The sequence below is a fragment of the Thalassophryne amazonica genome, chromosome 1 (assembly GCF_902500255.1).
Source record: "Thalassophryne amazonica chromosome 1, fThaAma1.1, whole genome shotgun sequence".
Lineage (NCBI taxonomy): Eukaryota > Metazoa > Chordata > Actinopteri > Batrachoidiformes > Batrachoididae > Thalassophryne > Thalassophryne amazonica.
The window spans coordinates 149,464,020-149,491,809 of NC_047103.1; the positions used below are offsets into that span (position 1 = coordinate 149,464,020).

At 44.4% G+C, this 27,790-nt stretch overlaps 1 protein-coding gene across 1 annotated transcript in view; it reads right to left on the reverse strand.

Moving 5' to 3' along the window:
- zranb3 (zinc finger, RAN-binding domain containing 3) overlaps window positions 1–27,790 on the reverse strand; it is a 320,504-nt gene that overhangs the window by 279,196 nt on the left and 13,518 nt on the right. Inside the window, exon 2 of the mRNA XM_034175776.1 lies at window positions 22,449–22,659. Within this exon, the coding sequence (XP_034031667.1) occupies window positions 22,449–22,594 (146 nt within the window). The 5' untranslated portion in view covers window positions 22,595–22,659. The remainder of the gene's footprint in view (window positions 1–22,448; window positions 22,660–27,790) is intronic.

Sequence of the window (27,790 nt, forward strand, 5' to 3'; positions counted from 1 at the left end):
AAATACAGTCACCTTGGTTCAATGATTACTTGCCTGACCACAAGCTAGAGGCTAGAGGTATAGAAGGGAAATGGCATAGTTCAAAATTAGAAGTATTCTACCTCGCCTGGCGTGATGCTATCTTAGACTATAAGAATGCACTACTGTCTATAAAATGGACCTATTACTCTGATTTGATCAACAAAAACAAGCATAATTCAAAGTTTTTGTTCGACACAGTGGCAACACTTATACATGGATAACCACCTGTAAGTCGCTCTCCTTTTTGCAGCACAAGATTTCTTGGATTACTTCGAGAAGAAATTAGAAGACATTAGGTTAAACATATCCCAGCATGCCTTAACCCAGCCACTACATCCTGCTATTGAGGTGGGTGCCACAACTGAGGTATTACCTAGATTTACAGAATTTGATAGTATCTCATTAGGCGTGCTGACGAAATTTGTAACGTCTACAAAAAGCACAACCTGCTTACTTGATCCTATACCAACAAAACTGATTTAGGACCTGTGGCCCAATCTTGGGCCAACTGTACTGGAAATGATTAATCTCTCATTAACCTCTGGATCTGTTCCTAAATGTTAAACCATTACTTAAGAAATCTAGCCTTGACCCTAGTATATTGAAAAACTATAGGCCAATATAAAATGCATCATTTTACTCTACAATTCTGGAAAAGGTGATTTCACAGCAGCTCGTGGACCACCTTACTGAGAATAATCTTTTTGAGCCAATTCATTCTGCTTTTAGAAAATATCATTCCACAGAGACGGCTCTCACTAAAGTGGTGAATGATCTTCTGCTTGCAATGGATTCAGACACCGCTACGGTTCTGGTGCCGTTAGATCTTCGTGCTGCATTTGATACCGTGGATCGTCATATTCTACTTGATAGGCAAGAGAATCATTTTGGGATTACTGGGAGTGCCCTTGCATGGTGACGTCATACCTGACCAGTCATTCTCACTGTGTTTTGTACAGTAACACTACCTCTAACCTTAGTTACATGAAATTTGGTGTTCCACAGGGGTCTGTCTTAGGCCCCCCTGCTTTTCTTGCTTTATATAGCACCCCTTGGGCACATATTGCAGCGTTTTGGGATTACCTTTCATTAATATGCTGATGATATTCAGTTAAATATGCTGACAACTGCTGGTAATCTCATACACATAAAATTCTTAGAAGACTGCCTTGCATCAGTGAAAAGCTGGATGTCTAGAAACTTCCTACTTTTAAACTCTGTTAAGACTGAAATGATGGTTCTTGGTCCAGTGAGACATCTGCATCAATTTGACCAGATAACGCTTAGCCTAGGCTCGTGTGTCATACATCACACTGACAAAGTGAGGAACCTTGGGGTAATTTTTGATCCTACGTTGTCCTTTGACCGCCACATTAGAAATACTACGAGGACTGCTTTCTTCCACCAGCAAAATATAGGGAAGATTCATCCCATCCTGTCTATGGCTGATGCTGAGACTGATTCATGCGTTTTGTTGTGAAAGTGTAGTAACACGGACCCACAACAGGGGGCGTAAATGAACGGACAATAGATGTGCCAAAACATAACAATTTAATGTTGTGAATGTGCACAACGGAATACAGACAATTGCAGATTTAGAACCAAGTCAAAGATACAAAGGTGACGTGTGGGCAGGCTCGAGGATAGAAGACGTCTGTCCAGAGAAGGGCCGGGCCCCACACGATTTCCACTGCCCACGGATCTGGAACACACCGGAGCCGCCAAGTCCTGAGTCCCCAGGTGGCCACCGTCTCACCAGTTTAATGGTGGGTGTGTGCACACCCAGCAAACAGTCAGTAAACACAGTCCCTCTTCTGGTGGGAAAAACACCTCCACCTCAAACACAGGAACACAGTTCGTGCAGTCCTTATGGAAATACTTAGCAACTTTGGAGTGAAGAGCGAAATGCGTCAACTCCTCCCAAAATCCACAAACTCGGCTATCATCCACAACTTGGCTTCTAGCTGTAAGTATATCACAAGCAACAACTGCAAAGGTTCAGGCATAAGCAATGTGCATTCGGCACAAAACAGCTGAGAGTTTACCTGAGAGGTAGAACGATATCTCGGCAGCGAGGTGGAGTTGCTGCCCGGCTTTTGTGGAGATGGTGGTGATGAGTGACAGCTGGTGATGATGATGAGTGACAGCTGTCACTCCCGGTTGCTCCTGTGATGCGGTTGCACCCCCTCGTGTCTGAAGCCCGCACTTCAGGCAGGGCGCCCTCTGGTGGTGGGCCAGCAATACCTCCTCTTCAGCGTCCCAAACAACAGGACCCCCCCCTCAACGGGCGCCTCCTGGCGCCCGACCAGGCTTGTCGGAGTGACAGTTGTAGAAGTCGGCCAGGAGGGCCGGGTCCAGGATGAAGCTCCTCTTCACCCAGGAGCGTTCTTCGGGTCCATACCCCTCCCAGTCCACCAAATACTGGAACCCCCGGCCCTTACGACGGATGTCCAGGAGCCTGCGAACAGTCCAGGCAGGCTCGCCGTCGATGATCCGGGCAGGAGGCGGTGCCGGTCCGAGGGTGCAGAGGGGTGAAATGTGGTGAGGTTTGATGCGTGACACATGGAAGACCGGGTGGATCCGCAGTGAAGCTGGGAGTTGTAGCTTCACTGCGGCAGGACTGAGGATCTTGAGGATTTTGAACGGTCTGATGTAGCTGTCTTTCAATTTTGGTGATTCCACCTGTAAGGGGATGTCATTGGTGGAAAGCCATACCTCCTGCCCAGGATGGTATGCAGGGGCCGGGGAACGCCGGAGGTCTGCATGGGCCTTGGCCCTCATCCGGGCATTCAGCAGGGCAGAGCGGGCAGTGCACCACACCCGACGGCATCTGCGAAGGTGGGCCTGGACCGAGGGAGCACCGACCTCTTCCTCCACCACTGGGAACAATTGGGGGCTGGTACCCCAAACACACCTCAAATGGGGAGAGGCCAGTGGCAGAGGACACTTGGCTGTTATGAGCGTACTCGATCCAGGCCAGATGGTCACTCCAGGCCGCCGGGTGAGCGGAGGTCACACAGCGGAGGGCCTGTTCAAGTTCCTGGTTCACCCGCTCTGCCTGTCCGTTAGTCTGTGGATGATACCCGGACGAGAGGCTCACGGTGGCCCCCAGTTCCCTGCAGAAACTCCTCCAGACTTGAGAGGAGAACTGAGGACCACAATCCGAGACAATGTCAGTTGGTATCCCATGCAGACGTACAATGTGGTGGACCAGGAGGTCTGCGGTCTCCTGGGCTGTTGGGAGCTTCGGGAGGGCCACAAAGTGGGCCGCCTTGGAGAATCGGTCCACTAACGTGAGGATGGTCGTCATGCCCTGGGACGGCGGGAGGCCCGTGACAAAGTCCAGGCCGATGTGTGACCAGGGGCAATGAGGCACTGGAAGCGGCTGGAGGAGTCCTTGAGTCTTTCTGTGGCCCGCCTTGCACCTGGCACAAGTGGTACAGGCTTGGACGTATTCCCGGATGTCGGCCTCCATGGACGCCCACCAGAAGCGCTGCCGGACCACTGCCACGGTTCTTCGCACCCCTGGGTGACAGGAGAGCTTGGAACCGTGACAGAAGTCCAGGACTGCAGCTCTGGCCTCTGGCGGGATGTACAGTCGGTTCTTCGGGCCAGTCCCCGGATCCGGGCTCCGTGACAGGGCCTCCCGGACGGTCTTCTCCACGTCCCAGGTGAGGGTGGCCACAATAGTGGACTCGGGGATGATTGGTTCCGGAGGATCTGACAGCTCCGTTTTGACCTCCTCTTCATGTACCCGGGACAAGGCGTCAGATCTCTGGTTCTTGGTCCCGGGGCGGTAGGTGATCTGGAAGTCAAAACGCCTGAAGAACACTGACCAGCGGGCTTGCCTGGGGTTCAGACGCTTGGCGGTCCGGATGTACTCCAGGTTCCGATGGTCCGTGAAAACCGTGAATGGCACCGCAGCTCCCTCCAACAGGTGTCTCGACTCCTCAAGAGCCTCCTTCACCGCAAGGAGTTCCCGATTGCCCACGTCATAGTTCCGTTCTGCCGGGGTCAACCTGCGGGAAAAATAGGCACAAGGGTGGAGGACCTTATCGGACTCCCTGCTCTGGGACAGCACGGCTCCTATCCCTGAGTCAGAGGCATCCACTTCAACGACGAACTGGCGGCTAGGATCGGGCTGTACCAGAACTGGTGCAGTCAAGAACCGGCGTTTCAACTCCCTAAACGCGGCTTCGCACCGATCCGACCAGGTGAAGGGGACTTTGGGGAGGTCAGGGCTGTCAGGGGACTAACCACCTGACTGTAGCTCTTAATGAACCTCCTGTAGAAATTTGCAAAGCCGAGGAACTGTTGCAGCTTCCTACGGCTTGTCGGTTGGTGCCAATCTCTCACCGCCGCAACCTTAGCCGGATCAGGGGCGACGGATTCGGAGGAGATTATGAACCCCAGGAAGGACAAAGAAGTGCGGTGGAAGTCACACTTCTCGCCCTTCACAAACAGCCGGTTCTCCAACAACCGCTGCAGGACCTGACGTACATGCGTAACATGAGTCTCAGGATCCGGGGAAAAGATGAGTATATCGTCCAGGTATACGAAGCCGAATCGGTGCAGGAAGTCCCGCAAGACGTCATTAACCAAAGCTTGGAACGTTGCGGGGGCGTTAGTGAGGCCGAACGGCATGACCAGGTACTCAAAGTGACCTAACGGGGTGTTAAATGCCGTCTTCCACTCGTCTCCCTTCCGGATCCAAACCAGGTGATAGACATTCCTAAGATCAAGTTTGGTGAAAATTTGGGCTCCATGCAGGGGCATGAACACTGAATCCAACAGGGGCAACGAGTATCGGTTGCGAACCGTAATCTCGTTCAGCCCTCTGTAATCAATGCATGGACGGAGTCTGCCGTCTTTCTTGCCCACAAAAAAGAAACCAGCACCCATCGGGGAGGTGGGATTCTGGATCAGCCCGGCAGCTAATGAGTCCCGGATGTAGGTCTCCATTGCTCAGGACGTGAGAGATTGTACAGTCTACTGGACGGAAACTCAACGCCCGGGATCAATTCAATGGCGCAATCATACGGACAGTGCGGGGGAAGAGTGAGTGCCAGATCTTTGCTGAAGACATCAGCAAGATCGTGGTACTCCTCGGGCACCGACGTCAGATTGGAGGGAGCTTTAACCGCCTCATTAGCAGTCAAACCAGGGGGAACCGAGGATCCTAAACACTCCCGGTGGCAGGTTTCGCTCCACTGAGACACAACCCCAGACGGCCAATCAATCCGGGGATTGTGTTTTATCATCTACGGGAAGCCCAAAATTACGTGGGAGGTAGAAGGAGTCACATAAAACTCAATCTCCTCCAATGATTCCCAGACACTACCAGAGTTACAGGTAGTGTCTTGTGTGTGATTAAAGGGAGAAGGGTGCCATCTAGTGCCCGCACTTTCAATGGTGTAGGGAGCGCCACTAGAGGGAGCCCTACTTCCCTTGCCCATCTGCTGTCCAGCAGATTCCCTTCTGACCCCGTGTCCACCAGTGCTGGGGCTTGAAGGGTTAGATCACCACTCAGGATCGTAACTGGGAGACGTGCAGAAATGCGTGTATGTCCCACGTGAATTTCTTGGCCCACCCTTAGCCCAGTTTCTAAGGGCGGGCGTTGGTGTTTAACCGCTTGGGGCAGTCTCTCTGCTGATGCTCGCTTGAGCCGCAGATAAAGCACTCCCCGCGGGCCAGTCTCCTCTGTCTGTTAGAAGCTCTTAATTTAGCCCTGCTTGTGTCCACAGCATCGTTAGCAGGGGGAGCTGTTGCCACACGGAGCGCTGAGGCTGTGGAGCGTGGGGAGGGCGGAACCTTTTCGGACCCGGAAGGGAGAGGGACGGCGCGTGCCCGGCCACGTCCTTCGTTTCGCTCCCAACGGCGTTCTTCTAACCGATTGTCTAATCGTATAACTAGATCAATAAGCCCGTCCAAATCCAGCGGCTCATCCTTAGCCAACAGGTGCTCCTTCAGGACCAACAACAGTCCGTTTACAAAGGCGGCGCGGAGCGCAGTAGTATTCCAGCCGGACCTCGCAGCCGCGATGCGGAAGTCGACTGCATACTCAGCTGCGCTCTGACGCCCCTGTCTCATAGACAGCAGCACTGTTGAAGCGGTCTCGCCTCTGTTGGGGTGATCAAAGACTGTTCTGAACTCCCTCACAAACCCAGTATATGTTGTTAGGAGCCGCGAATTCTACTCCCAAAGCGCTGTAGCCCAGGCGCATGCCTCACCTCGAAGCAAATTAATTACATATGCCACCCGGCTGGAGTCTGACGCGTACATCACGGGACGCTGTGCAAAGATGAGCGAACACTGCATCAAGAAGTCTGCGCATGTCTCCACACAGCCTCCGTACGGCTCCGGGGGACTTATGTATGCTTCAGGGGATGGTGGGGGGGTTCGTTGAACGACCACTGGAACGTCTATATTTGGCACCAGGACAGCAGGAGGAGGAGCTGCAGCAGCGCCCTGTACGCGCGCTTCCACCTGTGCGGTGAGAGCCTCCATCCTGCGATTGAGAATGACGTTCTGCTCGGTCATTAAATCCAACCGAGCAGTGAAGGCGGTGAGGATTTGCTGCAACTCACCTACCACGCCTCCCGCTGGCGCCTGTGCACCCTGCTCTTCCATTGGTTGTTCAATCGTTGGTTGACGCCCCTCGGAGTCCATGACGTTGGCCGAGATATCCTGTTGTGAAAGTGTAGTAACACGGACCCACAACAGGGCCGTAAATGAACGGACAATAGATGAGCCAAAAAAATAACAATTTAATGTGGTGAATGTGCACAACGGAATACAGACAATTGCAGATTTAGAACCAAGTCAAAGATACAAAGGTGACGTGTGGGCAGGCTCGAGGATAGAAGACGTCTGTCCAGAGAAGGGCCGGGCCCCACACGATTTCCACTGCCCACGGATCTGGAACACACTGGAGCCGCCAAGTCCTGAGTCCCCACGTGGCCACCGTCTCATCAGTTTAATGGCGGGTGTGTGCACACCCAGCAAACAGTCAGCAAACACAGTCCCTCTTCTGGTGGGAAAAACACCTCCACCTCAAACACAGGAACACAGTTCGTGCAGTCCTTATGGAAATACTTAGCAAGTTTGGAGTGAGGAGCGAAATGCGTCAACTCCTCCCAAAATCCACAAACTCGGCTATCATCCACAACTTGGCTTCTAGCTGTAAGTATATCACAAGCAACAACTGCAAAGGTTCAGGCATAAGCAATGTGCATTCGGCACAAAACGGCTGAGAGTTTACCTGAGAGGTAGAACGATATCTCGGCAGCGAGGTGGAGTTGCTGCCCGGCTTTTGTGGAGATGGTGGTGATGAGTGACAGCTGGTGATGATGATGAGTGACAGCTGTCACTCCCAGTTGCTCCTGTGATGCGGTTGCGCCCCCTCGTGCCTGAAGCCCACACTTCAGGCAGGGCGCCCTCTGGTGGTGGGCCAGCAGTACCTCCTCTTCAGCAGCCCACACAACACGTTTGTCTCTTTTAGATTGGACTACTCCAATGTTCAGCTCAATGCACTACTGACGACAAAGAGGGCCTATTACTCTGATTTGATCAATAAAAACAAGCATAAAGTTCTTGTTTGACACAGTGGCAATACTTATTCATGGGCAGCCACCTGTAAGCTTGGATTTCTTGGATTACTTTGAGAAGAAAATTGAAAGATATTAGGTTAAACATATCCCAGCACAAACTGGTTCACCCACTGCACCCTCTTAGTGAGGTGGGTGCCACTGCCAGGGTACCACCTAGATCTACAGAGTTTGACGGTATCTCGTTTGATGTGTTGACGAAACTTGTAATGTCTACAAAGAGCACAACCTGCTTACTTGATCCCATACCAACAAAACTGTTTAAGGACCTGTGGCCTATTCTTGGGCCAACAGTACTGGAAATTGTTCATCTTTCATTAACTTCTGGATATGTTCCTAAATGTTTTCAATCTGCAGCGATTAAACAGTTACTTAAGTAACCTAATCTTGACCCTAGTGTATTGAAAAATTATAGGCCAATATCAAATCTATAATTTTGCTGTAAAATTCTGGAAAAAGTGGTCTCACAGAAGCTTGTGGACCACCTTTATCTTTTTGAGCCACTGCAGTCTGCTTTTAGAAAATACCACTGCACGGAGACAGCTCTTACTAAAGTGGTGAACAATCTTCTGCTTGCAATGTTCTTTTTTCTGGTTCATCGCAGTCCAGCATTAGGGGTCTCCAATTAGTACAAAATGCTGCTGCCAGACTTATGACACGAAGTAGAAAGTTTGACCACATTACACCCATTTTGGCATCCCTTCACTGGCTTCCTGTCCCTGTGAGATCAGATTTTAAGGTTCTGCTACTAACCTATAAAACTGTTCACGACTGGCACCTCCTTACTTAACTGACCTAATTAAACCCTACATACCGGCCTGGGCTTTGCATTCTCAGGGCGCAGGACTACTTTGTGTCCCTAGGGTGAATAAAAAGTCAGCGGGTCACAGAGCCTTCTCTTATCGTGGCCCTGTTCTGTGTACATTCATTTTGTGAATTGTTTTATATATTGTGTCTGTAGCATGGCCCAAGCAGAGGGTCACCCCTTTGAGTCTGATCTGCTTGAGGTTTCTTCCTCAAATCATCAGAGGGAGTTTTTCCCTTACCACCGTCGTCTGTGTGCTTGCTCTGGGGGTTTTTAAGGTTAGACCTTACTTGCGTGAAGTGCCTTGAGGCAACTTTGTTGTGATTTGACACTATATAAATGAAAATAAATTGAAATTAAATTGAAGAAACCTACATCCAATTTTGGTGATGCAAGTAAATCCATAACAGAAAATGAGTGTGAGTGAGGCACTTTTGTTTGAGATACGAGGGCTGTCAAGAAAGTAACGGTCCTTTTTATTTTTTTCAAAAACTATATGGATTGCATTCATATGTTTTTACGTCAGACATGCTTGAACCCTCGTGCGCATGCGTGAGTTTTTCCACGCCTGTCGGTGACGTCATTCGCCTGTGAGCACTCCTTGTGGGAGGAGTCGTCCAGCCCCTCGTTGGAATTCCTTTGTCTGAGAAGTTGCTGAGAGACTGGCGCTTTGTTTGATCAAAATTTTTTCTAAACCTGTGAGACACATCGAAGTGGACACGGCTTGACAAATTAAGCTGGTTTTCGGTGAAAATTTTAACGGCTGATGAGAGATTTTGAGGTGATTCTGTCGCTTTAAGGACTTCCCACGGTGCGAGACGTCGCTCAGCGCTCTCAGCCGCCGTCGTCAGCCTGTTCAAGCTGAAAACCTCCACATTTCAGGTTCTATTGATCCAGGACGTCGTGAGAGAACAGAGAAGTTTCAGAAGAAGTCGGTTTCAGCATTTTATCTGGATATTCCACTGTTAAAGGAGATTTTTTTAATGAAAGACGTGCGGACGGGTCCACGTGTCGGGACGCAGCCGCCGCGACGCTCCGCCACAGGAAAAACGCCTCTGTTGAAAGCCTTAAGGACAAGTTGGAACATGTCCTGCCTGTTAAACAATTTCTCATATACTCACTCCACTGAAAGCCATCAAAAGCCACCTGGATTTTACAAATGGTTATCAACACGGAGGTGTTTTTCCTGTGCCGTCGCACCGCGTCGGCTGCGTCCCGACGCGCGGACCCGTCCGCACGGACCCGTCCGCACGGACCCGTCCGCACGGACCCGTCCGCACGGACCCGTCCGCACGGACCCGTCCGCACGTCTTTCATTAAAAAAATCTCCTTTGACAGTGGAATATCCGGATAAAATGCTGAAACCGACTTCTTCTGAAACTTCTCTGTTCTCTCACGACGTCCTGGATCAATAGAGCCTGAAATGTGGAGGTTTTCAGCTTGAACAGGCTGACGACGGCGGCTGAGAGCGCTGCGCGACGTCTCGCACCGTGGGAAGTCCTTAAAGCGACAGAATCACCTCAAAATCTCTCATCAGCCATTAAAATTTTCACTGAAAACCAGCTTAATTTTTCGAACCGTGTCCACTTCGATGTGTCTCACAGGTTTAGAAAAAATTTTGATCAAACAACGCGCCAGTCTCTCAGCAACTTCTCAGACAAAGGAATTCCGACGAGGGCCTGGACGACTCCTCCCACAAGGAGTGCTCACAGGCGAATGACGTCACCAACAGGCGTGGAAAAACTCACGCATGCGCACGAGGGTTCAAGCATGTCTGACGTAAAAACATATGAATGAAATCCATATAGTTTTTGAAAAAAATAAAAAGGACCGTTACTTTATTGACAGCCCTCGTATAATGCAAAATGTACACCAAATGGGCTTTTCAATATTAAATTCAAATGTCCACAAAAACCACAATCCAGATCAGATCCGGATTGTCAGGTAATAGTGAGTGTCTGCAAATTACATTCAAATATTAGAGTGAGTGGGGCACGTGTAATTAAGATATAACGTAAAATATACATTAAATGGGGGTTTTCAATGTTAAATTTGAATAGCACACAAAATCTGTAATTGGGATGACTTTGTCAGCTGATAAAGGATACCAACTTACATGTCACACCCAAATATGAAAGAAATTAGATCTTTTTTGACAGTTATGAATTTTTGAAAATCCGTTCAATGTTTTCCACGATTTTTTCTGACTTTGACCTTGAAAATTGACCCAGCTCTTGCCTATCAGGATATGAATCCTCTGTAAAAAAAAAAATATTCATAACGATATATGAAAAACTGTAGGCTGTTCACAGACAAACAAACAAACAGGAGTGAAAAGATAACCTCCACCTGACTTTGTTGGCAGAAGTAAAATGGACATAAATGCACATGGGTGTTTAGACTTTGTAAATATGTTGCATCAAGATCTTGTGAATAAGGTTAAAAACTCTGCATGGTCAGTAACAATCTAGCAGGGGGTTGGGTTCTTTGAATGTACCTTGTTGTCATTATCGACCAATAACCAATTGTTCTGCAATTAATCAAATCAGTTTGTCTGTAAAATATCAAACAACAGATGCTGGTAAAAAGCTGATCTGACTTTCTCAGCCTGAGATGTCTTCACATTGCAACTTTTATCCAACCAGGAGCCCCAAATCAAAAGATAGGATCATAACATCAACCCAATTAACTGTTCACAAAACCAGTAAAAGTCAGTAATTAGTTTACTATTTCTGTTGATGAACAATGTGTGCAGTAATTTAACCACAACTGAAACAGAGGCTGTGGCCTGAACTTGAGGTCCTTTTCATGAATACAGAATGACCTACAGTGTGAAAAGAAAGATCAGGATTAATGCCAATAACAGCATCATTACAGAATGCCTGCAAATGTAATGAATTTACTCTGTCACACAATCATATCCCTTGCTGGGATCAACACGAGTCATCAGGAGATGACATATCCCCCCAGTCCCCTCAAATCAGTAACAGTGTCAGGGGATCACCCGAGTACACCCTTACGCTAAATATGAATAAAACTGGTCAATTGGTTCATGAGATGTTGTGCTAACAAAGGCGGCAATGACAGTATCTTGAATATCTCGCTGTGACCTTGAAACTGACCACAAGGTCACCATAATCGAATGGTGTCGGGGGTCACCCAAGTACATCATTATGCTAAATATGAATGAAATTGGGCAACTGGTTCTTGAGATATCACGCTAACAAGTGAAAATGGATGCACGGATAGACATGTTGATTGCTATAGCTCCCAGTATTTCATACCGGGGGGGATAAAAAGGGTTAAGCTTAGCTTTTTATTTAAGGTTTAGGCTGGAGTTGCAACTTTGATCCCTACATTCTTTTCCCACCTCTGTGTGGAATCGATGTGTTCGGGACAATGTGCCCAAGGTTGAGCAATTTGAAGTGCGGCATCTTGCTCGAACACCCTTTGACAATCAAGAGGGAACTGAACACTGATCCTCCAAAACTCACTGGTTAATGTACATCTGAGTTACAGGCCATTCTTGGACTGTAAATGAAAATGATTAATGGGTCACTCACTCACTCATCTTCAACTGCTTCAACCAAACACATTCACATTCACACCCACACTTACAGACAATTTAAAGTTTCCAATTCATCTAACCTGCGTGTTTTTGGATGTTGGAAGAAGCCAGAGATCCTGGAGAGAACCCACGCAAACACAGGGAGAACATGCAAACATCCCACAGAAGTTCACATATGTGAATCGATCACAACAAGAAGGTCATGGGAATCTATCCCATGAAAATTCAGTAAGGTATGTCTATAATACATTCCAATTCTAAGGTAGAACTCTAATAGTGTATACTAAGGTATATCTAAATATCTAAAAAAAAAAAAAAAAGAAGAAAAAAAAAAAGAAGAGTAGAGTAGAGCCACTTTGGTGCCTGTTCTTGAGAACCAGGGATGGTAGGTTGAAAAGCTTTTTTATCCCATGGGAACTCTCCCTACCCACCTAAACGGCTAAAGAAAATTGACAGCATGTGTATAAATGATATTTACACAATCAGGGTAACAAACAACATAAACAAGAATCAGAATCGCCTTTATTGTCATTGTAATTTGCATTACAACGAGATTTGAATGCAACTCCAAAAAGGTGCTTCCTGTGGTGCGAGTAATTTTTAGCCAATATAAAAGATAGTAAAAATTAACGGTAAATTATTCAGAGTATATGTATAACTAATGTAAACATAAGGTAAAATAAAATCAAATGTGGGCCAAGTAAAATGTAAAACGAGAATTCTATACAACTGTGGAATCATATTGCACGAGAAAATTGCACACGGTTTACAGATATTGCACAAGAAACTTGAAAGGTGCGGATTAGAGTGATTTGTTATTGTTCAGTGCAGTGATCGCTCTGGGGAGAAAGCTGTTCCTGAGTCTGTTTGTCCTAGTTTTGATTGACCTATACCGTCGGCCGGAAATATAGTACTACATAATATTATAGGAGTTAGCTTCTAAAACCTAAATATTCATACAGGAGAAGATTGTAGTATACATATACCTAGTCTGTAGACTTGTAGTAAAATTAAATTATAGCTAGTAGGCTAAGCTATAAATATGGTATTTTTTTTATAGAAACAGAAGCTATGATGTAATGTTTTAGGTATGTATCTAAAGTTCACCTTGCTACCTTACTATAGGAAGACAAAATACATATTCTATATGCTATCTAATGAAAACCCCAAATTTAGATACTATGTGTTGATATCTATTAAAGAACCCATAAAGTGAAGAACCATTAAAAATCTACACCATATAAAAGTGTAAATCACGAAAGTTAAGCTAACTATAGCTAGATGAGCTACCGTTAATTTAGCTGTTAATCAGCCAACCGTACCTGGCTAGCCAACAAGGTAAATAAAACAGGTAACTAGTGTATAAAGTACAATCGCGTAGCTTAACCCTACAATAACGGTACTAACAAATAAATATAACAACAAATGTAAACAAAAGTATGCATTAACGTAAGCTACCCAAACAGAACCGACTATATTGTTAGCTATGCTAAACAGTGCTGTAGCCGGCTGGATAAGCTAACGTTAGCTGTTAGGTTTAACTAATTGTACCCCACTCCTCCATTTGTATCACTAATATAATAATATAAAAAAAAAGAACAAGAAAAATGACATTTGTATGTATTCACAACCATAAAGTGTACTAAAATGTATATGGAGACAAGATATAAGTACCTCAGTGAAAGGATACTGAGGTGGAACCGCTCCCGGCTAAAGAGAGCTCGGGGCTCATGTCTGCAGCGACATGTAGGCCAGGTTAGCCTTTAACTAGCTAGACGGAGAGGGATAAATTCCAGTTAACGTTGACAGTAGTAGGCCTAGTTACCACTTAGGTAGCAAACTATTCGTAAGAAAATAAAATGAAAACAAAACCCTAAAAATGAAGACTGATAAAATGACGTTTAACTGGCATGTGTGTGTACGAGGTCTGTCCAAAAAGTAACGGACCTTTTTATTTTTTTCAAAAACTATATGGATTTGAATGACGTGTGACTGCATCAGCCAAGCTTGAACCTTCGTGCGCATGCGTGAGTTTTTTCACGCCTGTCGGTTGCGTCATTCGCCTGTGGGCAGGCTTTGAGTGAGCACTGGTCCACCCCCCTCGTCGGATTTTTATTGTCAGGGAAATGGCTGAGAGGCTGCCGCTTTGCTCCATGACATTTTTTTCAGAAACTGTTAGAGACAGCCAGTTGGAAACCATTCGAAAGATTCAGATGGATTTCGGTGAAGATTCTGTCGGCGTCACACGGATTAAGGAGTGTTAAAACCTTTTTAAAGACGGCTTACAGCGGCGGAGGGTGCGCGCGCACCGAGCGGCCATCGACAGGCTGGATCGACCAGATCGTTTCTAAACTGAACGCTGTGTTGATCCGGGACATCGTGTGACTACCACAGAAATGGCAAGACAGCTGGACATAGCACTTTTGCGGCACATTCCACTGTTACAGGAGATTTTGTAATGAAAGACGTGCGGAGAATTTTGCGCGTCGGCACGGAGCCGCTCATGGCGCGCAACAAAAAAAAACACCTCAGTGTTGGAAACCATTCAGAACATTCAGACGGCTTTCGATGGCTTTCAGTCGAGTGAGTATCCGAGAAATTGTGTAACAGCTGGACATGCCACAACATGTCCTGTGAGACTTCCAGGCTTAAATTTGGAAGTTTTCAGCTCAAAAGAAGGCTGACGACGGCACGTGTCTCAGACCCCCTCACTGGTTAAGGCTGTGTTTCAACTGTTTCACATACAATGCTTCCTTCACTTCCCTCTCAAACCATTTCTTTTTTCTAGCTAAGATTTTAACTTCCTTTTCCTCAAAAGTGTGGTTATTGTCTTTAAGGTGGATATTAACTGCAGACTGAGGTCCACTTAGCACCTGCTAATTAGAGCAATTGTTAGTCACTAGCCAATAGCAGTCTGCCTCTCGGTAGGAGGGGTCTGGTTAGGTTTAAAACTCCAGCTCTTGCTGGCTTCTGTTATTCTTCTCTACAAGAGTCAAGACAGAAGTCAGACTACCAGAGCAAGAAGTCTAGCTGAGGAAGCTTCTGCGATTAGAAGCGAAACATCCTCGCATCAAGCAATCCAGTCCAGTTGAAGATTCAAGCTTCTCTACTGTAATTCTGATGGATAAATATTTTTAATTTCATTCTCAAAATTAGGGTTATTTATAGTAGGTAAGTCGTTAATGTAACGGAAGGTATTACTAAAGGTTTTTGCTGACTGGCTATTTGTTTTAAGTTTATCTTTCATAAATTTATATTCATGATAAAAAAGGAAAAGGTTAGCTAAAAGAAGAGCACAATCTGTTCCCATAGGTATCCATATTGTTTGTCTGAAATTTCTGTTACCAACCTCTATATAGATATTGCCTACAAGGAATCCTGTATGTTCAATCATGTTTTCTTCAGTTACATTACAATCACGTGTTGATGTTGTGTTAGACCAGTATGTAGTGTCATCATTTCTAATAACGATGTATTTAGAGCCTCTAATCCTAAAAGCTTCCCTGACTAGTTCACTGATACTATATATAAGTTGGTCATGTCAGATGTTTGTACACAGGGTGGAAAAATCAAAACTATCAAAATGTGTAGCTACTTTTTGCTTAACATTTTGTTTAACCTTTTTAGTTAGTTTAAAACCTCTGTGGCATTATCGATAATCCAAAAACAGTTAACTCCAGTGTTCCGAGCTATACCTTCGCAGTATTGTTTGAAATGTTTAGTAACTAATTTAAAGCTGAGGGTTAGCAGTTGGGATTATGGTTTAGTTGTACATGCACTTGAGGCTGCTATAAATCTACTACCTATTGGATTTTTGTGCATTTTTGGAAGCCAGTAGAAGGATGGTAATTGTGTAATATCGGTAATAATTTTAATGTTATATTTAGTAATAAATTCTTGGTGTTTTGTTACAATATCTTCTATGTGACTATTATATGAAATATGTTTGTGGGCGAGTCCCATTACTAGTGCTAAGTGCCTTTAAAACTACATCTAAGTAATATTTTTTGCAAACTATTAGGATATTGCTGCTGGCTTTACCTGCTGGTACTAAAACAAAATGTCTCTGAAAGTTATTTAAGTATTCTAGGCAAACCTTGTCTGACAGTACATGTTTTTTGTATGGATTTTTCCTTTATCCCCCCCAAGTCTGTCTATCTTAATTTGAACTGTTTCTAATACTCTGCCTTCCCATGTATCCAATGTTCTAGCATCTACTTTTTTTGCCCAATGTTGTTTGTAATCCCTAATGGCTTTTTAACCATTATGAGATTTGTGTCCCAGTTAATATTATTTCGCTCTCTAAACGATGGTCCTTTACTAAGTAATTTTCTAAGAGTCCTGTTCTCAATTATTCCAAGATTACTGGTTATTACATGTCCTGTTGGCTCGTATTTGAAATCTGACGAGTGGCAGTCACAGCTAAGGTTTGTAGTTCCTAATTCAAAGTCTAAATATTTTTTATGCTTTGTTTGAAATTAAAAACTTTACCAGCTATAGTTTTAGTACATGAATAGCTACTAATGGGGGGGGGGGGTTATCACTGATTAAATTTGGTATAGTTTTTTGGATTGGTTTGCTATGTAGAATCTGTGACAGTTTGATCATTTCAATGCCTTTGTTGTGAAAAGGAATTTTCAAGAAAGATTTATTACTATCTTTGGTTATTTCCGTTTTTTCCGTTTTATGTAAACCTAACCTAAAGCTAGATAAATCTTTTATGACAAGAGGAATATAAATAGGTAATTTTTGTTCTAAAAGTATTGTATTTGCTAAAGCTATTAGGATGCCAATTTTTCGATGTAAAACCGAAAAAATTGTGATAAGTTCATGTACTAACCCAGGTCTATTGTGATTGTTACCTAAATCTCTCAATCTAAGTTCTAAATCTGTCTTTGTAGTTGTATGTTGTCTATTGCGCTTACCTGATCATTTTTGGAACTTACATTGTTTTGTTGTTAAAGTATGTCCATATTACAATATTTTCTATATCTTTTTTAGAAACATTACCTAGTTTTTTGACATTGTCATTAAGTCCGTAGGCTAGTTCCTTGAACCAGTATTCCTCCCTTTGTAATTGTTTTGAAACTAAGCTCAGGCATTCACCCTCTTCCAAAAATACTTCCTCTATAGGCATTACATGACCTTCTTGTTGTGAGGCAACGGTGCTAACCAATAAGACACTGTGCTGCCTTGATTAATGTGTCAATTATTTAAATTTTAACTGACTTCTTTTTTAGCAGGGATTAAGGTTATGTGACTGTGGCTCAGATGAAAACTGAATGGTAGATGATTCAATCTCTGGTTACTCCTGCTCTGACACTTAACCCAAGTTCTGGGTATAGTGCAATTTGGTGATGGGCCCCAGCACACAAGTTTTAAATGTGAAATCGAAAACGTCTTGAGCTCGGTGCAGTGCTTGGGTCAATGCCAATAGCTTTAAATAACCTTTATAAATTAATTCCAACTTACATTTGAATCAATATAAGTAGCTCAAAAATGATACCAAAGTCTCATGGGTTTTATGCTCTCATTACATGAAACACTTCAAATATCATATCATTTATTGTACTTTCAGAGCTCTAGCTATAACTTGAGCTAATTTCAACTCATCTCCAGAAAAAATCCATGTCTGTGCTGCTCTTACTGTCACACTGATGCCAATTGACCGAGGTTGCTGTCCACACAGTGTAGCAAGAGCCAATTGACTTCTGACCCACCCATGTAAGAAAGCACTGCTTCCCAGCATTCCTGAATCAATATGGCCATGCCACATCACAGCAGCAACGTGCAGATGGACTCCCCCTGTGCTGACCTTCCTGAGATCCAGGCCAAGCATCGACTGGTCAGGGAGGAGAAAATGGGCAAGTCCTGGCTGGTTCCGCTCAACACATCCAGACAATTATGGACTTACTGGCAACTGAGAAACTCCCCATGGACTCATAATTGTTTACAAAGATACAATATGGACTCTGTGTGACCTTCTGAATTCAGAATATATTCAGAGACCCTTGACTTTTTATTAGTGCTTCTTGAGCCATCATAAGTTATTGAAGAATGTTTGGAAACTTGGTTGCCCTCAAAATGAATAGGTGTGGTTTCGACAGCCATAACAACATCAACTTGTTGGAACTGATGGGACAATACAGAAAAAGATGTCATCCCACCTGTTTAAAAGTTCCCAAATTAATCAAAATGAGTTTCTGCCGGCAAATATGAATGACATTTATTTGCAGCAGCCAGGTGAAACGTGGGCATCCCCTTGGCCTTCTCCACAAACAGGAATCCTAAACATTGAGGTGCTTGGATGCAGGATCACGCTCAAAGAAATGCACATGGGCAAAGATGTTGTTCCTAATGCTCCCACTCCATTCAAGTGATACTCCTCATCTGAGACACAAAGCTATTTCATTGTTACCTAAGGATCATCCAAAGAGACCTACTGGCTAGCATCCCAGTCGTACAACCATACAATAAGAAAGAAGAAAGAAAGCACCAAGACCCTGCAGACTTGGACGTTTGTTCTAGTGAAAAGAGAGTTACCTCGTTAATCACATATCCAACAACCTCATGACTCCGTAAGCTCTTCCCAGGCCTCTCTCAATTTCAACAGCCTAGGACCCAAAGACATCAATATCACTACTGAGGTAAGTGAATTCATGTTTTGCACATTCACTGCACAGGCACACCTCTGATGGCTGGTATTTGAAAGCTCAGATCTTCATTTTGACCACCAAGACACCCATGACAATAAGCGAAGTGCACATCTCGAGCCGCACGGTGCATTATGGGTAGGTTAAATTTTTTGACTACCAATCCACAAGCAATGGCGGCGGAGGAGTGCTATGATCTGGATCATTTCAACTGCTGGAAAGTTGACTATTTAAAGCGTTTTTGTCAGCTCCGCGGATTGCCTGTTACAACCAGGACTACGCACGGCAGTGGACAGAAATGGAAACGGGTCGGTCACAATCAAGGCTATAGATACAAAATACAGATGTTATCAGAAACACTAAATCATATGTCATGAAGATGTACTTTTGCTTTCAGCATCTGCATATGAAAAAAAAACTTCATGTTGCCAAAAAAAATGGTTTGATTAATCCTAATATTTAACAAGTTATGACCAGAAACGTGGTGCATTTTTGAATTAAATTAGGCGTTATTCTGTGTCACTTTAAAATTGATGCAGCATGTTTTATTGTATAACAATAAAGGTGTGGTAGTCTTTTATGTAAATGTTTTTCTATGATATAAACAAATATCTGTTTTCTATTTTCAGAAAATTTCATCAATTTCGGGTGATCCAAGAGACAGCTACATAGTTTTACAGAAATGAATTACACCATTGTAAAATTTCATTTTCAAGACAATATTGAATGGAAATGCTGAATGAAAACAATAAAAAGTCATCCTTTGGTCTTTAAATAATGTTATTTGAAGTCTCAAGGGTGTCTAAAAAAATAAACAAAAAGATTTAATGCGGCCAGAGCAATATTTTATTTTTGGCGATGATCGCACTGCATGGTTTCAGATGTTCAGAAACTCCTGTAGAGTCCGTGACATACCTATATTTAAAAATAATAGCATGCTGAATGTAACTTAGGTAGTTTTACTGTCCTATGTTAGGATAATTAGAGGATATAAGTTGAATGGAATAAATAATTAGGTCCTATATGTTGTGTGGGCCGCTGAAGAAGAGGTACTGCTGTTCCACCACCACCAGAGGGCGCCCTGCCTGAAGTGCGGGCTTCAGGCACCAGAGGGCGCTGCCGCCTTTCAGGAACAGCTGGGGTGACAGCTGTCACTCATCAACTATGACAGCTGTCACCAATCTCCTGGTCATCAACCACACACACAAAAGCGGGACGACATCTCCACCTCGTCGACGAGATATCGTTTGCCTTTGGAGGTAAAACTCTCAGCCGTGTTCAGTAGGTGCTACTGGTATTGTTATTGTGTTCCTGTTTTGGAGGTGGAGGTGTCTTACCCACCATTAAGGAACTGTCACTGCTTATATTTGCTGGGTGTACACACACCCACACATAACTGTTTCTGCTTCCTGCCAGCAGTACCAGATCCGACAGCCGGAGACGGTGGCCACCTGGGGACTTGGAACTTGGTGGCTCCAGTATTCTCCAGGTTCGGTGGCAGTGGAAATCGTGTGGGATCCGGATCTTCTCTGGACGGACGTCTTCTATCCTCGAGCCTGCCCACACGTCACCTTAGTACATTTGACTCTGTCCAAATTCTGTATTTGTCTGTATTTCGTTGTACACGCTTCACAACAGTAAAGTGTTGTATTTTTGGCTCATCTATTGTCCGTTCATTTACGCCCCCTGTTGTGGGTCCGTGTCATTACACTTTCACAACACTATACCTGATATGATGAAGGCTATAGGTAGCACCGTGTCACGGACTCTACATGTGTAAAGTCCGTGACTTATAGTTTTAAAATAGTACATGGATGATTCTATGAGTATCCATGATGAAGTGCTCTATCTATTAGGGGTGTCGGAAAAAAATCGATTCACGTCCAAATCGCGATTCTTATTTATTACGATTCTGAATCGATCCAAAATGTCCAAGAATTAATTTTTAAAAAGCATTTTTTAAACATTTTCTTGCTTACTCGCTGTGTGTACTGTTTGTCAGGCAACGGCTTCCGTACTACAGCGTCCCCGCGAAGGGGGGGGGGGTCCGGCGTGCTTCAAACACTCGTGAGCTGCAGAGTTCAGTGGCTGTAGCTTAGCATGGCGGACGAAGAGCTAATTCAGCCAGCACCGTCTTTGCTGAAGGCAAATGTTTGGGCGCATTTTGGATTTTATTATTTGCTGCATAAGAAGGAGCTTGACATTACTTATGCAGTGTACAAAATCTGCAAAATGAAAGTCAAATACTTCGGAAACACTTCAAATCCGCAAGCCCACATGCTACATCATCACCCGGAGCTAAAAGAGGGGAGCAGCGTTATCTGCCGACTACTGACCAGCGCTTCGCTAAACTGCCAGCCAACTCTGAACGAGCAAAGCAGGTAAGTAAATTTACATCTAGAATCACTGGATTAACCTTGTAAAGCTGCATTTTCTTAAATGTAAACATTTTTTAAGTAATATAACTATTTCTCAGAGCTCTTTGAATCGAAAATCAATTCTGAATCGAATAGTCACCCCAAGAATCAGAATCAAATTGAATTGGGAATTGCTGAACGATTCACATCCCTACTATTTATATTAAAGAATACAGTTTGTTAAGCCTTATAACCAAAACATATATCAATTTTTTTAAGTAAATAGTAAAATAAATGACTCTTGTATTAAGGATATCCTTTCTATTGTAGAGTCCGTGACGGTCAAAATGTGACTTTGCCTCTTCGTCTTAATATTGTCACCAAAACAAATTGGCAAGAGATACATAAATAAAATTTTGGATTATATTGCACTAGACATTGGTCTTCATAATGGGTCTCAATTCAAAGAAAAATACTTACTTTGATTTTTGTCTTAAGGTGACACACCTTAAGACACCTTGATTGTGACTGACCCGAAAGAAGAGCTGGTTGTGCTTGTGTGTGCTGCATCTATACAGAAATTACCGTTAGTGCCATCAAAGGTGGAAGAGAGAGCTGTTGTCGAAAATGACCAGTCTTTGTTGATAGTTGGAGACAAACAAATTTCTGACCAATTGAAGGCAAGTGACGGATGGTTAGACGAAGTCGAGACTGAAACTGTGTTTAATGCAGAATATTTGCTAAGCAGGGATGAGAAATCGCGACTCCACCGGCTTCATAATGACTACAATGACGGTGAGTCTCACATATAACCTCTTTGGTGTCACGTTTGTTTTGATAAGTTGACAGACATACAATGATATGTGCATTCATGCAGTTCATTTATAGAACATGTCAATTTTACAATATTACGCGCCACGTCATTCATGGCGTGACATTACAGTCATAAGCCAATGCACGAAAATGGCGTCATCAGTCTCTCAATTAAGGCATTCTAGTTTCCCTCAACCGTAAGGGGCTGCATCCAGCAGGTGGCAGACATGTCTACGGCACAATATATAGGCAAAACAAAGCTGCTTTTCCATGTGATCTGGTGTATGGAAGCTAACCATCATCTCATAAGGTTATCGTCATTATGTAGTGTTTTAAGTTAAGAGTTACAAGATGATAGCATTTACACTCACTGAAATTTTTGCTGTACAAGCACCATTTGTAACACCCTCTTTGTTAACTCCTTGGAGTCCACAGACGTGCCAGAGGTTATTATTTTTGACCACCACAGATCATCAATTCCCCCCCACCCCGTCAGCAAAAAAACGTGACTTTATAATTTGTGGTCAAGTAACCTCATATACATTGGAAGCAATGCAAGTTACAAAACTTGAAGAACAGACACCAAAGTTGTGGTGCAGCTGACGAAGTGACATCATTGCTTACCGTCCATTTCTCGATAAAGCAAACTCCACTCCCTCCCTTTGGAAAGGCATCAGGCGTTGCAGGAGCTTGTCAGGCAGGCCCGACAGTTGCTGTGACCATCTTGTATCACAGCAAGACGTCTGCAGACAATTATCATCCATTTCCATTACTACGTCCTCATCAGTTTCTTGCTTCTTGCCCACTCAGTAAGTGCTGATTTTCGGTTATATTTCTGAAACGTGGAGAAAAACATTACAAATACTGTTCTCCCAACATGCTCTGATGTGCATAAAATTCAGTCTATACTAATGAATCTTCACTTCAACATCTGCTGGACATTAAATAACAATTTGTCTACCAGGTTGATTGGTGAATTAACATCACCTATAAACAAAAATTTGCACAACAATTTTAATAGCACCATCAAAGGCACCTTAGCTGTACGGATCTACACGAGTGTGACTTTGAAGGAGACATCTGTTGATTTTGTTTTGGGTTAATGGTATTCTTCAGTTAGTAATCTTTTTCCATGTATACAGCAACACCAGTGTTTACACAAAACACATCATCATCACTGACAGTATGTAAAATAAACATTATTTCAAGGAATTTTAACAGGTGCACATTCAGGTGTCAGCCACATAGAAAAAAAATATTAAGTGGCTGACACAAGCACAGTAACTTGTACATTTCAAAACAAAGGTTAGTTCAAATAATCTTAAAGTGCTTCAAAGATTAAAAAAATTTGCATTTGTATTATTTTGTGTCTGTAACAACTATAACCATTTCAAAGTTTGAATTTTTGCACAAATTTAAAGGACGTCGCATGTGTTTTAATGTCCCAGTTAGCGACACAACATCAAAGTACGAGGTCTGTTAGAAAAGTTTCCGACCTTTTTATTTTTTTCAAAAACTATATGGATTTGAATCATGTAAGCTTGCATCAGCCAAACTTGAACCTTCGGTTGCGTCATTCGCCTGTGGGCAGGCTTTGAGTGAGCACTGGTCCAGCCCCCTCATTGGACTTTCATTGTCAGAGAAATGGCTGAGCGACTGCCGCTTTACTCCATGAAAATTTTTTCAGAAACTGTGTGAGACAGCCAGGTGGAAACCATTCGGAATATTCAGATGGCTTTCGGTGAAGATTCTATCGGCGTCACACAGATTAAGGAGGATTACAACCGGATTAAAGACGGCCCACAGCGGCGGAGAGCGTGCCGCGCTTCGAGAGGCCATCGACAGCCTGAAACGACCAGATCATTTCCAAAGTGAAGGCTGTGTTGATCCGGGACGTCGTGTGACTACCAGAGAAATCGCAGAAAATGTGGACATCAGCACTTTTGCAGCACATTCCACTGTTACAGGAGATTTTGTAATGAAAGATGTGCAGAGGAATTCGCGCGTCGGGACGGAGCAGCTCATGGCACACAACAAAAAACACCTCCGTGTTGGAAGTCTCACAGGACATGTTGTGGCATGCCCAGCTGTTACACAATTTCTCGGATACTCACTCGACTGAAAAGCCACCGAAAGCCGCCTGAATCTTCCCAATGGTTTCCAACACGGAGGTGTTTTTTGTTGTGAGCCATGAGCGGTTCCGTCCCGACACGCGAATTCCTCTGCACGTCTTTCATTATAAAATCTCCTGTAACATGTCCACATTTTCTGTGATTTCTCTGGTAGTCACACGACGTCCTGGATCAACACAGCCTTCAATTTGAAAATGATCTGGTCATTTCAGGCTGTCGATGGCCGCTCGAAGCGCGGCGCACTCGCCGCCTCTGTGGGCCGTCTTTAATCCGGTTGTAATCCTCCTTAATCTGTGTGACGCCGATAGAATCTTCACCGAAAGCCATCTGAATTTTCCAAATGGTTTCCACCTGGCTGTCTCACACAGTTTCTGAAAAAAGACCTTGACCTTAGTGTACTGACCCCCACTGTTCAGGCTGTGATCAGCCTGAACAGTGCACTTTAAGCCTGACTACAGCACCTTATCTTATTTATTTATCTGATCTTAACTTTTGGCTTGATCTCTGTACTTCGTATTTCACAGTGTCAATGTGTCCTTATGTGATTATTTGTTCCATGTCTGTCTAATGTTGTTTTCTTTGTGTGTGATGCACTGAGCTTTTTGCACAATCATTTCCTATGTGTTTTTTTAACTACAAATGGCAAATAAACTAATCTTGAATAACTATCGGTTGACATCAAATCTATCATTTTGCTCTAAAATTCTGGAAAAAGTGGTTTCACAGCAGCTTGTGGACTATCTCATTGAGAATGAACTCTTTGAGCCACTGAAGTCTGCTTTTACAAAATATCATTCCACAGAGACGGCTCTCACAAAAGTGGCGAATGATCTTCTGCTTGCAATGGATTCGGACACCACTATGGTTCTTGTGCTGTTAGATCTCAGTGCTGCATTTGATACCGTGGATCATCATATTCTACTCGATAGGCTGGAAAATCATTTTGGGATTACTGAGAGTGCCCTTGCATGGTTGACGTCATACTTGACCAGTCGTTCTCACTGTGTTTTGTACAATAACGCTACCTCTAACCTTAGTGACATGAAATTTGGGGTTCCAAAGGGGTCCGTCTTAGGCCCCCCTGCTTTTCTCCCTTTATATAGCACCCCTTGGGCACATATTGCGGCACTTTGGGATTATCTTTCACTGCTATTCTGATGACACTCAGTTATACATGCCAATAACTGCTGGTCATCTCATCCACATAAAATCCTTAGATTTCCTTGCATCAGTAAGAAGCTGGATGTCTAGAAACTTCCTACTTTTAAACTCTGATAAGACTGAAATGATGGTTCTTTGTCCAGTGAGACATCTGCATCAATTACACCAGTTAACGCTTAGCCTAGGCTCATGTGTCATACATCACATGGACAAAGTGAGAAACCTTGGGGTAATTTTCGATCCTACGTTGTCCTTTGGCTTCCACATTAGAAATATTACGCGAACTGCTTTCTTCCACTTGCGAAATATAGCAAAGATGCATCCATTCCTGTCTATGGCTGATGCTGAGACCCTGATCCATGCGTTTATCTCGTCGAGGTTGGACTATTGCAATGTTTTATTTTCTGGTTTACCACAGTCTAGCATTAGGGCTCTCCAATTGGTTCAAAATGCTGCTGCCAGACTTTTGACACAAAGCAGAAAGTTCAACCACATTATATCCATTTTGGCATCCCTTCACTGGCTTCCTGTCCCAGTGAGATCAGATTTTAAGGTTCTGCTACTAGTCTATAAAATTGTTCACGGACTGGAACCTCCCTACCGAGCTAGCTGACCTAATTAAACCTTATGTACTGGCCCGGGCTTTGCTTTCTCAGGGTGCAGGACTACTCTGTGTCCCTAGGGTGAATAAGAAGTCTGCGGGTCACAGAGCTTTCTTTTATCGTGCCCCTGTTCTGTGGAATGATCTCCCTGCATCAATAAAACAGTCAGATTCTGTGGAGGCTTTCAAGTCCAGACTTAAGACGCACTTATTTTCCCTTTCGTATGGCTAGCATACTGGCATAGTATAGTCCTACGCTTTTCACTCTTTTAATTCATTTTATTAGGAAACGGAGCATGCCGCAGCCTCAACTTGACCTAAATTCTGGGTCTTTTAGTGAAGTTCAGGGCTAATGGCCGGCGGTCACCTTAGTATTTCCTGTTTTTCTTGTTGTTTAATGCTGATAAATTATACTGTATTTCTTGTCTTTCTGATGCTTGATTCTGTTTTTTTTTCTCTCCGTTTAAGGTGCAGCTCTATCCGGAGGTGGGTGTTGTGTGTCGTCCTGGTACCTGCTCTCTCTCTCCCTTCCCTTGTTGAGCACACCTGTCTGCAATCAACCTGCCTCCATATAAACCCTGGTTCAATAGCTCATCGGTGCCAGAAACTCATTGTTCACGAGACAATCCAGTTCTTTGTGTTTTATTCCACGTCCCCCCTAGTTTTAGGTCATCCCTGGGTTATCAAACACAATCCCCGGATTGACTGGCCAACCGGGTCTGTCACACAGTGGAGCGAGGCCTGCCACCGTGAGTGTCTTCGATCATCCATTCCGCCCAGTGTTGTGGTCAGGGAGGAGGTCACGTCACCCCCTGATCTGTTTGTAGTCCCCACCAAGTATCACGATCTTGCTGGTGTGTTCAGCAAGGATAGTGCTGTGTCACTTCCCCCGCACCGTCCTTATGACTGCGCCATTAACTTGCTTCCGGGCGCAAAGTATCGGGTCAGTCGGCTCTACAATCTGTCACGCCCAGAACATGAGGCAATGGAGACCTATGTCAGGGACTCCTTGTCTGCTGGGCTGATACGTCACTCGTTGTCGCTACTGGGGGCAGGCTTCTTCTTTGTCAGGAAGAAGGATGGAACCCTGCGCCCCTGCACTGATTTCCGGGTGCTGAATGCCATAACGGTCCGCAATCAGTACCCACTCCCCCTACTGGATTCTGCGTTCAGCCCCTTGCAGGGGGCCTCAATTTTTTTCCAAAATTAGACCTCAGAAACGCCTATCTCCTGGTCCGGGTCAGGGAGGGTGATGAGTGGAAGACTGCCTTCAACGCACCTCTCGGACATTTTGAATATCTGGTCATGCCTTTCGGTCTCACAAACGCCCCCGCCACCTTCGAAACTCTCGTCAATGATGTCCTTTGGGACTTCCTCAGCCGGTTTGTTTTCATCTATCTCGACGATATCCTCATTTTTTCTCCGACTCTCAGTGAACATATCACGTACGTGCATCTAGTACTCCAGCGGTTGTTGGAGAACCGGTTGTTTGTGAAGGCCAAGAAATGTAAATTCCACCAGTCCACCATTTCCTTCCTTAGTTTTATTATTTCTCCCAACTCTGTCAAACCAGATCCTGGTAAAGTCACTGCTGTAACTCAATGGCCAGTTACGACCTCCAGAAAACAGTGACAACAGTTTCTTGGTTTTGCCAATTTTTATTGCAGATTCATTTGAAACTTCAGTCTTGTTGCTTCACCTCTCACAGCTCTCACTTCCCCAGAGGTCTCATTTCAGTGGTCCGCCTCAGCTGACAAAGCCTTCCAAGACCTCAAACACTGGTTCTCCACAGCCCCATCCTACTCCAACCAGATCCGGACCACCAGTTTGTAGTGGAGGTTGATGCCTCCGATTCCGGTATTGGTGCTATCCTGTCTCAGCGGTCTGCCACAGACGACAAACTCCATCCATGTGCCTTCTTCTCACGCCGGTTGACCCCTGCGGAGAGGAATTATGATGTTGGGAACCGGGAATTCCTGGCAGTCAAGGAGGCTCTGGCAGAGTGGAGACACTGGCTGGAGGGGGCCGCAGTTCAATTCACTGTCTGGACAGATCACAAAAACCTGGAATAC